Source organism: Eubalaena glacialis, chromosome 10, assembly GCF_028564815.1.
Source record: "Eubalaena glacialis isolate mEubGla1 chromosome 10, mEubGla1.1.hap2.+ XY, whole genome shotgun sequence".
Taxonomy (NCBI): Eukaryota; Metazoa; Chordata; class Mammalia; order Artiodactyla; family Balaenidae; genus Eubalaena; species Eubalaena glacialis.
Window position 1 is genome coordinate 13,836,609 of NC_083725.1, and position 14,550 is coordinate 13,851,158.

The 14,550-nt window shown below is 55.2% G+C and overlaps 1 protein-coding gene across 2 annotated transcripts; it reads right to left on the reverse strand.

Moving 5' to 3' along the window:
• Window positions 1-908: 908 nt before the first annotated feature.
• On the reverse strand, window positions 909-12,086 carry ABCG4 (ATP binding cassette subfamily G member 4). Of its 2 annotated transcripts, none has more exons than XM_061202479.1 (14): window positions 11,849-12,086; window positions 7,170-7,287; window positions 6,922-7,054; window positions 6,738-6,788; window positions 6,386-6,531; window positions 5,104-5,227; window positions 4,865-4,979; window positions 4,528-4,670; window positions 3,415-3,513; window positions 3,021-3,189; window positions 2,825-2,925; window positions 1,574-1,732; window positions 1,284-1,402; window positions 909-1,134 (listed from the first exon to the last, which is right to left on the reverse strand). In XM_061202479.1, exons 1-14 carry the CDS (start codon window positions 12,084-12,086, stop codon window positions 909-911), a joined length of 1,941 nt encoding a protein of 646 aa, XP_061058462.1. The 2 variants fall into 2 exon arrangements, with proteins under 2 accessions (XP_061058462.1, XP_061058463.1); XM_061202480.1 differs by lacking the exon at window positions 11,849-12,086 and adding an exon at window positions 8,360-8,414.
• Window positions 12,087-14,550: the final 2,464 nt, after the last annotated feature.

A 14,550-nucleotide genomic window follows, 5' to 3' on the forward strand; every position in this document is an offset into this window, starting at 1 on the left:
GACAGCGAGTGTGTGTAGGGCCGAGATTGCCTGTTCGCATATTTGTGCCTGTAACTCAGGAGAGGTGAGGGAGCATTGAGGGACCACGCGAGCAGCGAGAAAGGAGGCTTGGGTCTTCTCCCACTCACCCCCCAGAATAAAGTGCATTCTCCAGTTCCAGTGGCAGATGGGAGAGAAACACAGACATTATTGCAGAGGTGCCACAGGCCCAGCCCCCACCAGAGGTGACGGGGAGGAGTCCAGGGGACAGCCCATGGCGCCAGGCCTCTCCAATCCCCAGGATTGGGAGGGATGATCCAGACAGAAAACCCAGCTTCTGTCCCAACAGATTGTCCAAATCAGCCAGGGTCTAGGGGCAGGGAGAGGTGAGGAGGAGGAAGAGACTTCCAGAGTCCGTCCCTGCTCCATTCCAACGTCCAAATGGGACATCCAGGGGACCCCACCAAGGCCCAGCCCTGGAACACCAACCTTATAACAGCCCAGTTTACAAACACTTGTGTGGTGGGGACCCCCGGGGGGGCCGCTTTGGTCAGTTGTCAGTGGGGGCCTGGAGAGCCTGGGGCTCCCAGACAGACAACAGAGAAGCGGGGGTGCGGGGGCAGAAGGCAGGTGGCAGCCTCCCCGTGGTCTTTGCATGCAGATGTTGGAAAGAGGAGGGAGGAAGCTACAGACCTACAGACAGCATCAACTGGGGAAGACTCCTGGGCATGGCGGGGAGGCCTGGCACCCCCAGCCCCAGGGCCACGGCTGGGAGCACAGTCCGACAGCCAGCCTGTGGAGGAGCTGAGAGAGGGGAGGGCGGCTGCACCAGCAGCCGGGGCCCAAGTCTACAAGGTTAAAACAGTCCCAAAGGGCCGGGGCCAGGGGCTTCCTGCTGCAGGGGCTGGGGTGCAGGCCAGGGCAAAGCTCTATCTCTCTGACTTGACCCGGTAACGGAGCACAAGGTATGCCAGCAGCCGCAGGGCCAGAAAGAAGATGCCCAAGACCAGGAAGTCCATGTAGAGCTTGGCATCCTCCACATCCAGTGCTCGGAGGATGCTCTGTGGTTCCTGGAAAGGGCAGCGTTCCTCCAAGCAGGTCAGATCTCCTCGCTCCATGCCATAGATGGTCAGAATCACACCCTCAAAGCCATACCTGGGCAAGCAAGGGCATCAGAGCGGGACACAGAGCACAGGGACCCTGCTCCCTGGCAAACTGCCAGAGCCCAGGTGCAATCTCTCAGCCTTGGGGTATGGCCTCCTACAGGGAGGAGCAGGGGGAGATGGTGAGGAAGGGGCACTGACCTGACATAGGAGAGGTAGGAGCTCCACTGCAGGTAGGTGGGGATGGTTTTGAAGCTGACAAAGAAACCGGAGAACAAGAGGACAGGGATGGCGGTAACTGGGCCCACAAATGTGGCCACCTGGAGGGGAGGGAAGGCGACCGGGCCGTCACAGGGGTGATCAGGACAGACCCAGGACTGGGGTGGACCCCAGGTTTCCCATAGATCCATCCCATTCCTTAGGCCAGCCTCTGATTCCTCCCACCAGACTCCGTTCCCCCTCTTGGGGGTCCCCACCTACCATCCCCTCACCTGTAGGGAGTTGGAGGCAGCTCCGATCAGCAGCCCCAAAGACTGGGCCACCAAGGCCGTGGCAGTGGCCAGGGCTGAGAAGAGCAGGAAGCGGCTGGTCTCAGCTGGCTGGCCTGTCATCCAGTACACAATGCTGCAGTACACGACCGGGCACACCACCTGGGGAGTGGGCACAGGGCTGGGCAGAGGCCAAGACCTTCCACTCCACCCAGGCAGAACCTCTAGGACAGCAATTGCTAGAGCATCGTGCCTGCTCCTGCCTCTGCACTCCCGTTCATGCAGTCACATGAACTTGACACGTCCCCTTCCTCCCCGGCTCTAAGAACCTCATTCATGCTCCAGTCTCACCTCTTCCATCAGGCCCGCTCGGACCCGTTCAGGCACAGTGACTTCTCTGAAGGCCCTTCCCATCTGGACCAGCATATTCCTTATATTGTTAATTAATTAACAGTATATATGAGAACGTTTTGCCCCCCGGATGCCATCAACTCCTGGAGGACAGGGACCGAGCCTACCATGTACAGTAGGGCAGGTTCTTCCCTGCACAAGGCGCCCAACCAAGAGGCAACCAGAGGTGGAGCCCCAGCTGAGCTCTTCTCACCCCAGCACAGTGCAGCCTCCACCCTGAGGAAGGGAGACATGTTTTCTAACTTGCTTAAAGGTGCCCTACGGATTTCTGGTGGCCCTGGTGCTTGGAACAGGGTAGTGGTGGCAATAACAACAACCAAACCCAGCAAACATTATCGGGTACTTTAGTATGTGCTGAGAACTATTCTAAGTACTGTACATGTATTAACTCATTTCCTTCTCAGAAACAATCCCGAGGTAGATACTATCATCATTCCACTTTATAGATGGAGACACTAAAGCAAAGAGTGATTAGGTGACTTGCCCAATGTCTCACAGCTAACGAGGAGCAGTACGGCTCCAGAGCCCACGTTATTCTCTACTGCCTCGAATAAGATTCACAGAGCCATTTGTAGGGCTGTTATTTCCATCATTTTCTGTTTGTCCTCTCTTATTCTCACCGGAACATAAGTTCCACAAGGTCAAGACTACTTCCATCATGTTTGTTGCTATATCCCTAGTGCCTGCCATGGAGCCTGGTGCATGGCAGGTGCTCACCACCTGTTGCTAAGTGAGAAGAAGTCAAGGAAAGGATGGCAGGTAACAAGGTTAAGGGAGGCAAGCAAGCAAGGATGGAAGGAGCAAGACAGGAGGGAGGCAGTGGGGGGGGAGGAAGAGGCTCACCTGGAAGGGCACATCGGCCATGGTCTTGGCCAGGTAATACGCTTTGAGGCTGTACCAGTAGTTGAGATGCTCCCTCATGAAGACGGCCATCTCTAAGGGGACTGAGGACACAGACCGGTTAGGCACAGCTGTCCAGCACCCTGGCCTTACCCCGTGCCCCCCACTCCCGCCCCACGCCCAGGGCAGCTCGGCTCACAGGTGAGCACAGTTGGCATCAGGGCAGCAAACATGAGGAAGAGCATGGAGAAGAAGAGGCAGCCCGTGTTGTTGAAGACCTTGCTGGCATCGTCACCGATGTGCAGGTAGAGGAGACCAATGAGCACGCCGATCACCACATGGGACACAAACCGCAGGTGGGTCAGGACCTGTGTGAGGGGTGATCACGAGGAGAGAGGATGGATCACAGGCTAGGGATGGGCAGGCCACACTTGGGTAGGAATGTGGGTGTGCCCTCACAGGCACAGAGACCCACGGGGGCATTAGGGGGAGCTGTTGGGGGAGGGGCGCCATCACTATCCCAGCTGCTGGGATCCTACACCCCACAAGGCCAGGCTTATGCCAGCCTCCCCTCCCCCAACTTGATGTCTCACCATGTCCCTGAGGATGGACAAGAAGGTCCTCTTGAAGAGGATGCAGAACTGTGTGAGGGTGCTGGTGGCAAATGTGTGGCTTTCAATGGGATCCACTTCCTGGAGAGAGGAAACTGGATCAGGTGAGCCTACCCTACCCCCCACCACGCACCCAGCTCAGCTGGTGGGAAAACCCCTGAGCCCGTCCCGGGGGCAAGGGTCCTCCAGAATTCTCCACCATTGAGTTGGGTACCTGGAAGCTGGCCTTAGCGGTGTGAATCAGAGTGAGATTCAGAGAGAGACAAAAAAAGGGAGAAAAAACTTGGGAGGGAGGAGATAGAAAGGAGTTAAGGACACCCATGGGGGCTACTAATAGATCAGTCACTTCTCTTTATTTATTTTATTCATTTATTTATTTTTTTGGCCGCGCTGCACAGCTTACTGGCCGACCAGGGATCGAACCCGCACCCTCGGCAGTGAAATCACAGAGTCCTAACCACTGGACCACCAGGGAATTCCCCAGTCACTACTCTTTAATCCATTGAAAACATTTACCCTAAGGGTGTAATACCTTTATGCCACCAGTTTCACAATATTATTAACAATGATAATAATGATGACAAAAAAAAAATAATGATGACAACAGCAACAATAACCCTCCCAGTCTTCCAGGGTTATAGTATCTCATTTAAGGAAGAGAGCTGGCATGGAATGAACACCAACTGTACCAGCTACGGTGCGAAGAGCTTTGTGTGACGATCTAATTAGTCCTCCCAATAACCCTGTGAAATAAGTATCGTCACCTCCAAGTTAGTGATGATAGTAAACCACGCTGGCCCCGAGGCCAGAGACAGCTTCAGTCTTGTTTACCAGGTGGCACTAAGGACAATGTGCTACAGATGCTCAGTAAGAATTTGTTGAACAAATAAATGAATGAGAAAGTCGAAGCTCAGAGAGGTTAAGTAATGTGCCCAAGGTCACACAGCTAATAGCAGGTCTATTCCAAGTCCTGGGTTCTTCCTAAGTACCCAGTGGTTGTGATGCCTCTGAGGCATGTCCTCTTTGGTAGGGCCATGTCCATGGTCCTTTCTCTCCTCCCCCACTCTGCACTCTGCCCTCTCCACCCCTACTCACCGGAGGGCAAGGGGGACAGGGGGCAGGGACCTCATTCTTCTCAGGGCTGCTCTTCTTCTCTGCCATGGCACAGAGCCCATTCTGCACAGCCCTGAACAGCAGGGGATTCAGGTCTCCGTACTCGCCAGAGGCCACCTCGATGACTGGGGGACACAGAGGGGTGTGCTCAGCTAAGATCTATCCTTGCTTCCCAAGGGCAAGCCAGCCCTTCCTTGGGTGTGCGCGGAAGGCAGGCGACAGTGAGATCTCTGCCCCTGGGAGGCCGAAATGCATGATCTGAACCCCCAAGTTTGGCCCGCCACCATAACCCAGCCTCTACCAACAGGCCCTCACTCACTGAAGTCAGCTGGGTTGTGGTAGGTGGGGCAGTGCAGGCCGAGCCCCTTCAGATAGGGGATCAGGTTGGTGACCACGCCCTTGAAGATGCACTGACCCTGGCTCAGGATGTAGAGCTGAGACAGAAAGAGAAGGACGAGGAAAACACCACGAGCGGGTCAGGCAGGTCCCACGACACCTCTACTGACCCCTTCCCTCTCCCCATCGCAGGCCGGTCATCTTTGAGTCCGAGACCCTCACCTTGTCAAACATCTCAAAGAGCTTGGCACTGGGCTGGTGGATGGTGCAGATGATAGTACGGCCCCCCTGGGCCAGGGACTTCATGAGGGACACCACTTGGAAACAGGAAGCGCTGTCCAGACCACTGTCCAGAGAGAGGCCACCAGGGGGCGGGGTGAGGTGGGCAGAGACAAGGGAAGGGACTGTTTGGATGGGGCAGCTGCTATGAGGGCGAGGGAGCTGGCAGGAAGGGGGTCACCCTGGCCATCTCTTTATCCCATCCACACTGTACGATTCAGGCATTTGGAGGTACCAAGAAGCCCAGAGTACTGTTAGGTGTAACAAGCAATTATTAAGCACCTGTTGAATGCCAGGCACTGGGATTACAAAGATGAATAAATAAGACATAGACTCTGGTTGGGAGGGAGAGAGAGAGAAATGCACAGATCATTTGAGATAATGTGGACCATGCTGTAGAAACATGGGGTGAAGTAGGGGGAGGGTTAAGCTCTGTTGTACAAAGGTGTTGGAGGGTAGTCAGAGAAGCTTCCTGAGTGAGTCTGGCAGAAGAAAGAGCTAAGCCAGGTGAGGGAGGGAGGAAGGGCAGGTGCGGCGGTGAAGGGCATTCCAGGCAGAAGACACAGCGTGTGCAAAGCTCAGAGGCATGAAACACACGGCTTGACTCAGAGAATTATCAGTGACTCAGTATTATCAGAGCATGAAATACAAGACAGTGTGAAGCAAGATGTGAGGCCAGAGAAATAGGTTCAGACCAGGACCTTGTAAGTCCTCTGACTTCATTCTGAGGGCAAATGGGAATCACTGCATATTTTTAAGCAGCGGAGTGAGCATTGCCAGACTTTTCTTTTAGAAAGTTCACTCTGGTTGCAGTTTGGAAGAAGGATGGGCTGGGAGAGACTGGAGATGAGGAGATAGGAGTCTTTTGAAGAAATGCAGGCAAGAGTTGATGATGTCCTGAATTTAAGCACTGGCACTAAGAATGGGGGTGGGGCGAATCTGAGAGATGGAAAAAGAACGTAGAATCAGCAGGACTTGGCGATTGATTGGCTGTGGGGGAGAGAAGGAGCAGGCGACATCTGTCAAGGAGGACATCGGGATTTCTGCTAGGGTGAAGGATGGGGCTGCTATGGCAACAGGATTGGCAGGGGTGGAGCCCTTCTCTGGCCCCAGGAGGCTGCAAACACATGCTCTTGTCTCCAGCAGTGGAGCAGATGCAGCCTCTAGCCCTGGCTCTGGGCTGAGGGGAGGAGGCATCCTGGTGGGAGAGGAGGGGGAGAGATACCTGGTGGGCTCATCAAAGAACATGACAGGTGGGTTGTTGACCAGCTCCAGGGCGATGGCCAGGCGCTTCCTCTGCCCTCCGGAGAGCAGGGCTGTCCTCGTGTGGGAGCAGGACATCAGGCCCAGTGCTGTCAGGATCTCTGTCACCTGGCCCGCCCGCCCACCCACCCCAGGTCAGCTTCAGAGTCTCTGCTTCCCCCAGCACCACCCCAATTTAAGTAAGCATCTCCCTGAAGCGTGATGTCCCAGCCTTGGCCGCCCGTCTCTTACCACCCAACTCGGGGGCCCCAGAACTCAGCAGCACTGAAAAGGGCAGCTGACCCGTTCCCCTCCCCCCACCCTCCCCCACTCACCAGCTCCTTCTTCACCTCCTGCTTCTCACTTAGCTTCAGGTTAGCAGAGACCTGGGGCCCAGAGAGAAGGCGGATCAGATATGTGTGGGAGGGGGCATAGCCTTGACCCCTTAGCCAATGGGAAGGACGGGGACAGCAGATAAAGGGAAGGACTAGGAGGAGGGGACGGCCATCCAGCTCTCACCATCATGGCTTCCAACACTGTGAGGTGTGGCAGCAGCATGTCGTCCTGCATGATGTAACAGGACATCTTTCGGAAGGTCCTCAGTTCCCTCGGCCTCCCATTGACCAGGATCTGCCCCTTCATTCCAGACTCCCTGAAGGAACGTTGGTTGGAGATGGGGCTCAGGGTCACTTCAGAACAACTTCTGTGCTCCCCAGGGGACCCCTCTGCCTGGTCCTGCCCCCATTCTACCCCAGCCTTGTCCTCACCTGTATCCTGCCAAGATGTTCATGAACGTGGACTTGCCAGCCCCTGAGGGGCCCATGATGCCAATCAGCTCCCGGCGGCAGAATTTACCTGATAGGCACTTAAGGAGAGTCTTATAACCTGCAGTGAGGGAGGGAGGAACTTTTGATCAGGGCTACAATGAACAGAGACACCCCAAACTCTTAGGAGCCATGGCTGTCAGTGAAATAGGCAGTCCCTACTCACTGTAGGGCGACCCTACAGTGGAGGAGGAGCGACCCTCAGAGCCCCAACAATAACCTATACCCTCTCACCCCGTCCCCCTAGAAACGACCACCACTAATGTCAAAGTACCCGAGGTGACAATGCTCTTCCTTTTTTTTTTTTTTTTAATTAATTTATTTATTTATTTTTGGCTGCGTTGGGTCTTCGTTGCTGCGCGCGGGCTTTCTCTAGTTGCAGTGAGCGGGGGCTACTCTTCGTTGCGGTGCGTGGGCTTCTCATTGCGGTGGCTTCTCTTGTTGCGGAGCACGGGCTCTAGGCACGCGGGCTTCAGTAGCTGTGGCTCGCGGGCTTAGTTGCTCCGCGGCATGTGGGATCTTCCCGGACCAGGGCTCAAACCCGTGTCCCCTGCATTGGCAGGCGATTCTTAACCACTGCGCCACCAGGGAAGCCGGCAGTGCTCTTCTGAAGGCTGTGGGAAAACCCCCACATCTGACGGATGGGCGTGGAGAGGAGATCAAAGTTACAGTAGACTCTACTCTTCTACAAACACAGCGGCCACTCTCTCATCCCCTCCAGGAAGACTTTCCCAACGATCCAGCCTGAGCTGGCTGACTGTCCTCTGTGCTCCCATAGCACTTCTCATATGCCAACACATTTGTTACTTGATGTGCCCGCCCCTCATTCCCCTCCTCCAGCCTCTTAGTCAGTGAGCTCCTTGGGGGAAGGGTCTGTGTCTTACTCATCTTTGTAACCTTAGCAGACTGGCTGGCACATACTAGATGCTCAATAAGTGTTGGTTCTACCTTGGTCTCATTCTAAAAAGCCTTCTTCAGGGTGCTCTCTCTGCCCACCAGGCTTGTCTCTGCAGACTCTAACATGGCCCAGTAAAATCTCACCTTTCATTCACTCACTGGGAGGCAGCATATGCATTAAGAGTACCAGTTTGGAGTCGGGTGGATCTACGTTCAAATTCTGGCTCCACACTTACCAGCTGTGTGACCTTGGGCAAGTTGCTTAACCTCTCTGAGCTCCAGGTCCCTCATCTGTAAAATGAGGATGATAGTACCTATCTCATAGGGTTGCTATAAAGATTCAATGAGATAATATATGTAAAGCATATGACACAGTGCTTGGCACATAGAGCCCATTAAAAACAAGTGATATTTTATAATTAATCCCATTTGGCAAGCGCTTATTGATATATACTACATTCCAAGCTCTGTACCAGAGAGTGCACCAAAAAAATGAGGAAGACATAGTTCCTGCACTCAAGATGGTGATAGTCTAGGTTAAAAAGATGGACAAGAAACCATCTATGGATCTGAAGAAAGATAAAATAAGGGTTATAACAGAAGTACAAATCATGTGCAATGAGAATGCAGAAAATGGAATTGATGAGGGTGGAAGGGCAAGGGGAAAATCAGGAATGGCTTCATGGAAGAGGTGGCATGAGCAGCATTTCAAAATGGGAAAGGAAGGCAGAGGCTCTCCAGGCTTTGGGAGGAAAAGCTCTGCTATATAACAGCATATATGTAATACAATCCAGGGAACAAAGGGCAGAGACTCCATGGAGTCAACTGGTGAGACAAGTGGGTGGAGAGGAAAGATGAAGCCAAGGAGGCTGGCCTTGCCTGCTGTGCTTGCAGACCTGCCTCGGTGAGGCCGAAACACCAATCCCCTACCAGGTACTTTGCTCACTACCACCCTCCTCCCACCCATACGGAGCCCAATTCCCTCTCCATTCTACCTCCTTAGCCGAGGCAGTGAAGGGATGTGATCTTTCACCCTCCCTCCACAGCACCCAGCCGTCCCTCTGGACATATCCGTGAAGGGATGTGATCTTTCAACCTCCCTCCACAGCACCCAGCCGTCCCTCTGGACATATCCGGTCAGACAGGGGATCAGCTGCTGCCCACTCTGGGATCCCGATCACACCAACTGCCTGTATGGTGCTTTCCAGTTTACAAAGCTCAGTGCCTCAGTCACTGCTGTAGCAACATGGATGAGGCAACTGGGGCCCAGAGACATCCAGTGACTTACCCAAGGTCACACACACAGCAAGTTCTTTACTGAGAGAGGGGAAATCATGGATTCCAACCCTCTGCCTCATTCATCATCGCCGTCAATTAGAAAGAAGTGTGGTTGTGCATGCCAGTGTATGCCTTTCAGAGCTACTCACAGGAAGCGATTTCTTTTGCAGGGGAAGAAATTGACAATGATGACCCCTCCCTTCATTTAATCCCCACCAAGCACTTGATTGAACACTATTGCCAAATTCAGATATCACCCTACGCTTGCCTTTCACAAAGCATTTTCACAGCTAACATCTCAGCTGAGCCGCACAACAAGCCTGTGTGGTGGGTATTCTTATCATCCCTGTTTACAGACGAGGAAAGTAAGGCCAAGAGAGGGTAAGCAGCCTGCCCAAGGTCACACAGCTTACAAGCGGCTAGGAACCCATGTCTTGGGACTCCTGCTGGACCACAACTGCTCAGCATGGGAGGGGCCTGCCATGCCTTCAGGATGGAGACCCACCACAGTTCTAGATCTGCCTCAGTCAGTAACTCTCTTCACAATTTTATGAAGTCACTTAATCCTTCAGGGCCTCCATTTCCTCATCTATAAAATAAGGATAGGGGCTTCCCTGGTGGCGCAGTGGTTGAGAATCTGCCTGCTAATGCAGAGGACACGGGTTCGAGCCCTGGTCTGGGAAGATCCCACGTGCCGCGGAGCAACTGGGCCCGTGAGCCACGATTACTGAGCCTGCGCGTCTGGAGCCTGTGCTCCGCAACAAGAGAGGCCGCGATAGTGAGAGAGGCCCGCGCACCGCGATGAAGAGTGGCCCCCACTTGCCGCAACTAGAGAAAGCCCTCGCACAGAAACGAAGCCCCAACACAGCCATAAATAAATAAATAAATAAATTAAAAAAAAAAAAAAAATAAGGATAGTATATCTCCTCCCAAGGACATAATAAGGTTATTATGAATAATAAGTAAGATAATTAATAATAATTAATAGAAAAGGGTTTTAAAAATCAAGAAATGTCCTTTGTAATTAGGAGAGGTGAGTGACAAATCCTTACGTGGGAAAGACAGAAATCTCCCTCTCTCCACGCCCCTTGCTCTTTTTCCTCTCTGCCTACCTCTAGTTGCCTTCTGTCCTCCAGAGAAGGGGACAGGGATTCAAGTGAAAAGAGAAGGCAGAAAGAGGAGGACAGAGGGCAGAGAAAGGGGCAAGGGATGGACGAGACGGCAAAATGGCCAGTAAAGCAGAATCGGGCTGGCAAGGACAAAGGAGGGAAGGACCTGGTCAGGGGTGCCCATTTGCTGTGGCTGGTGGCTTGAAGCAACCAGAGAGCTGGCCCATCTAGACACATTTCTTTTGTATCTTCATTTCTCCTTAAAACTGTGAGGGCTAGGAAAATAACAACTACCTCCTCATTTGGCCCGGAGCTGGTCTCAGGGCCGAGAGGCTGCTTAGGGTTAAGGTGCTGAGCAGGGAGCCCGGATACCTCAGTTTCCAGTGGCTCAGGCCCTGTGACCTTTTGGTCCCTCATGGGAGTGAGGGTAGGGAGTGCAGAGAGAGCTCAGGCTCAGTCCTGCTCTGAAGCACCCCAAACATTTCTTAAACCTCAGAGAACAATGTCCCAGCTCCACCCCTGATCCACACCCAGGCTCTGGGGAAAAACCCAGCTTCCTTATTCCCAGCTCAACCTGCCCAGGGCAGGGAGGGTGGGGTGGGGGGCAAAAACTGCAAGGGATGCAGGAGATGGTCAGGGTTCAAAGGAACTCAGAACCCCAGCCAGACCTTACCCCCCTGTCCTAATGGGAGAAACAAGGAGGAGATGGGAATGCTTAACAGGGAAGTTAAGAGAGAGAAAGGAACGCTGCATGGAGAGCTGGAAAACCTGGCTTCTGGTCCCAAGTCTGCCACTTATTAGCTGTGTGACATTGGTCAAGTTACTCAACTTCTCTGGGCCTCAGTTTCCTTATTAGTAATACAGGGATGTCATCTATCCTGTCAAGCCTTCACCTTCCATGCCTCGGAGGACTTCGGCAAGAACGAAGTAAGAAGACAGGAATGAGAACATCTTTTAAAATTAGCAGAGCTCTGTAGGTCCAAGGATTTTTGCTAACCACTGAGGACAACCCCTGCAGCACAGCCCCTAATTTCTCATATCAGCCCTCAGAGGCAGGAGCTCTACCTGAAACAACGAAGGAAAACTCCTCATGGACCAGAGGTGATAGTGTCATCTTGGAAGAGGAAATAACCAATTGCATCTAGTGTCCCATGATGCTTACAGGTGTAGGGGGAGTGCAGACCCCCGGCACCTCAGCTGTGTGCACAGTGAATGAGGGGCATAGATTTTAGTGGACCCGCTCCTGCCGGATTTGCAGAAGAGGGAACATCCAGGCCTCATGCTCCCAAAGGGGCAACTCATCGGGGCTCACAACTCCCCATCAGGCTGCTCCCTTACCCCGTTTGCGCCAGCAGGGTCCCTCCCTCACGGAATAGGACAGCTCCACAAACTCGATGTCCACGGCTGACCGCTTGGGTAGGTGGGAGAAGCGCTGGGCTTCGGTGATGTGGTTCTCCACCTTCTTCAGGTGTGTGGTCAGCATAGGGGGCTCCGCCCCATCCTCCAGCGCCACGGCCATGGCCACAGCCCCAGGTCCTAGTCCACAGCCCACGGCCTCCAGCGCCTTCTCCGCCATCACGCCGCCGCCGGCCTGCAGGGAGAGGGCGTGCTCAGTTTGGGGCAGACCCCGATCCCTGGCTCAGAGCTCCCTTGCTTTCTAATGTGCCCTCGCCCCCACTCCCCGCCTCCTTCTCAGGGTAGACCGGCTACTGGGAGCAGCCCACATCCCACCGCCAGAGCATCTGCCCTCCCCCGACCACCACTCCCCGCGCAGCAACGATCAGTCCCGACCTCTCCTTGGTCCCGGGCAGCCCCAGCCCTAGCCTGGCCCCAGCTCGGCCCCTCGAAGCCCGCACCCCTCCCTCCTCCCCACGGAGGCTCTAATCTCCTTACCCCGCAGGCCAGCAGCCCCAGGGGACTGGATCGGGGGGGGCGGGGGAAGGGGCGGCTGGCGGAGGCTGCCGGCTAGGAGGTCAGGGTAGCAGGGTGAGCACAGGGTGGACCAGGCGAAGGCGGAGGAAGAGGAGGCTCTGGGCCTCCCGCTGCGTTCCCCTCCCCATCCCTGGGCGAGACGCCCTGGCTAGCCCCTCCCGCCTGCGCCCCTGGGTCCGCGCGCCCTGGGCTCTCCCCAGGGATGGGCGCACCACCCGGACTCCAAATCCCCGCTGCCAACTAAGCCCCCCATGGCGGGCTCATCCCCCTCCCATCTTCCGCAAGCTTGGTCACCTTGAGGCGCCCCCGGGCCGGTGCGGAGCCGAGATGCTTAGCGCTGCCGCGGGCCGAGGATGGAGACTCCAGGCCCTCTTACCTGCCTCCGGCTGCGGCACCGGCGTCCCGGCTCCCGGTCCCGGCGGCCGGGCCGGGGCGGGGCCGGGCCGGGACGGGCGACAGGGGAGGGCTCGGGCCTCAGGTCTGAAGAGAGATGACAGGGTTGGGGAGGGGCGACTGGGGCGCGCCCCTACTCAGTTTGGCCGCGCACACCTGGTTCCCTGAGCCCGACCCTCGGTGCCTTGTCCTCCCGAACCCGCCGGGCGATTGCGCTCTCCTCCAAGCTGCCGCTCGCCCTTCCCGCTGTTCTTAAAGAGCCCGCGCCGCCCCGCAGCCCCCGGGGGGCGAGGACGGCGAAGGGGAGCGACGCGTCGGAGACGTGGGGTGCCGCAGCGAGTGCAGTTGTGGACCCGGGACTGGGGAATTGGTGGCAAAGGGCCGACTTGGGGCCACTGAGGAAGGGAGAGCTGAAGTCACTCAGTGGGGACACGTCCCTGGATTACAGACTATACAACGGTGGTGGCGGAGGGGGAGGGGAATTGGGGGTGCAGATTCCGTCACTCTCAAGGGATTGTGGAGCTGTCAGCCTGTCTGCACCACCACCACCCCAATTAATTTCCCTCAGTTCTGGCCCTTGAGCTCAGGCATCCCCTGGGAATCCCCAAACTAGATAAAAATGCTTTGAAAGCAAGAATCGTGGGACATCCACCCCCCCCCGCCCCCTCCCCCGCCTACCCTTTCCCTCTCTAAAGGCGAGGAGACTAGTTAAAAAGAGACAGAGGGTGGCTGCTTTGGGAGAGCTTGCAGGCAGCTCCAAGGTTAAACTGGTACCCAGAGCTCAGCCTGCTCCAAGTGTAGAAATCTTTATTCTCCCAGGCAAATTCGGGCCTTTAAGACAGGCATTGCCTGACGCTGGAGGCACATGTGTGCCAGGGCGTGCACAGGGCTCACAGAACACTGTCTTTGGCGTCTTCTCACGTACGTGTGCATTCTCTCCCTCACCCGACAAGCCTTCAAACGGAAATGCCCAGAGCACCCACGGGGTTTTCCCCTGCTCCGCCCCTTCCTCAGGCAACTCCTCTTGGCCCCTGCCTGCCCCCGCCCCAGTCTTCAAGGGGTAAGTAGGTTAGCCAGCAGAGCCACGTGACCTGAGCTTTTAAATTCCCACCTGTCCCACAGCAGAGATGGATGGGAGGGGAGGCTGCTGGTGCTGCTGCCGTGGCTGAGGCTTCTCCTTGCTGCAGCAGATGAGAGGTTACTAGCAGTCAAACCTCTCCCCCGCTGGTCCCCCCCTCTGCCAGCCTCTCTGAAGCCTGGAGGCTGGCGGCCCCTGCAGGACGTCTCCAGGCCCCACCCTGTGACTTAAGAGTTTCATACAGATTTTGGATCCAGCCCTCTCTACCTTCCCCTGACCCCATGCGCCACATCACCACTGTTCCTCAGGAACCCCCATTTTCCAAGTTAACCCGCAGTGCTCTACTGTAGATTCCCCCCCAACAGTTGCATTATCTCATTTAATCCTCACAATATCCCTATGAGGCTGGTGTTACAACCTCTCTTTACAGATAAAGAAACTGAGGCATAGTGAGGTTAAGCCATGTGTCAAGAGGACACATTTAGTTGGTAACAGAACAGGGCTTAAACCCTAAAGTCCTCTCTGCTATGAAGCCTCTGGGAACCCTATTCCCAAATGGACTGTCTCCCTCCACTTCCTAGACAGGCTCTTCATTCTCTCAAGATAACCTCCATAGCTTAATGACACTCCCCCCCAT

Excerpts from the sequence above, each read along its gene's own strand:
- ABCG4 (XM_061202479.1), bottom strand. The coding sequence starts at position 12,086 with ATGGCGGAGAAGGCGCTGGAGGCCGTGGGCTGTGGACTAGGACCTGGG. Across the intron at positions 7,288-11,848 it reads ACCCTGCTGGCGCAAACGGG|GTTATAAGACTCTCCTTAAG; the intron begins GTAAGGGAGCAG and ends CCCTCACTGCAG. Across the intron at positions 2,926-3,020 it reads GATGCCAACTGTGCTCACCT|TCCCCTTAGAGATGGCCGTC; the intron begins GTGAGCCGAGCT and ends CTGTGTCCTCAG.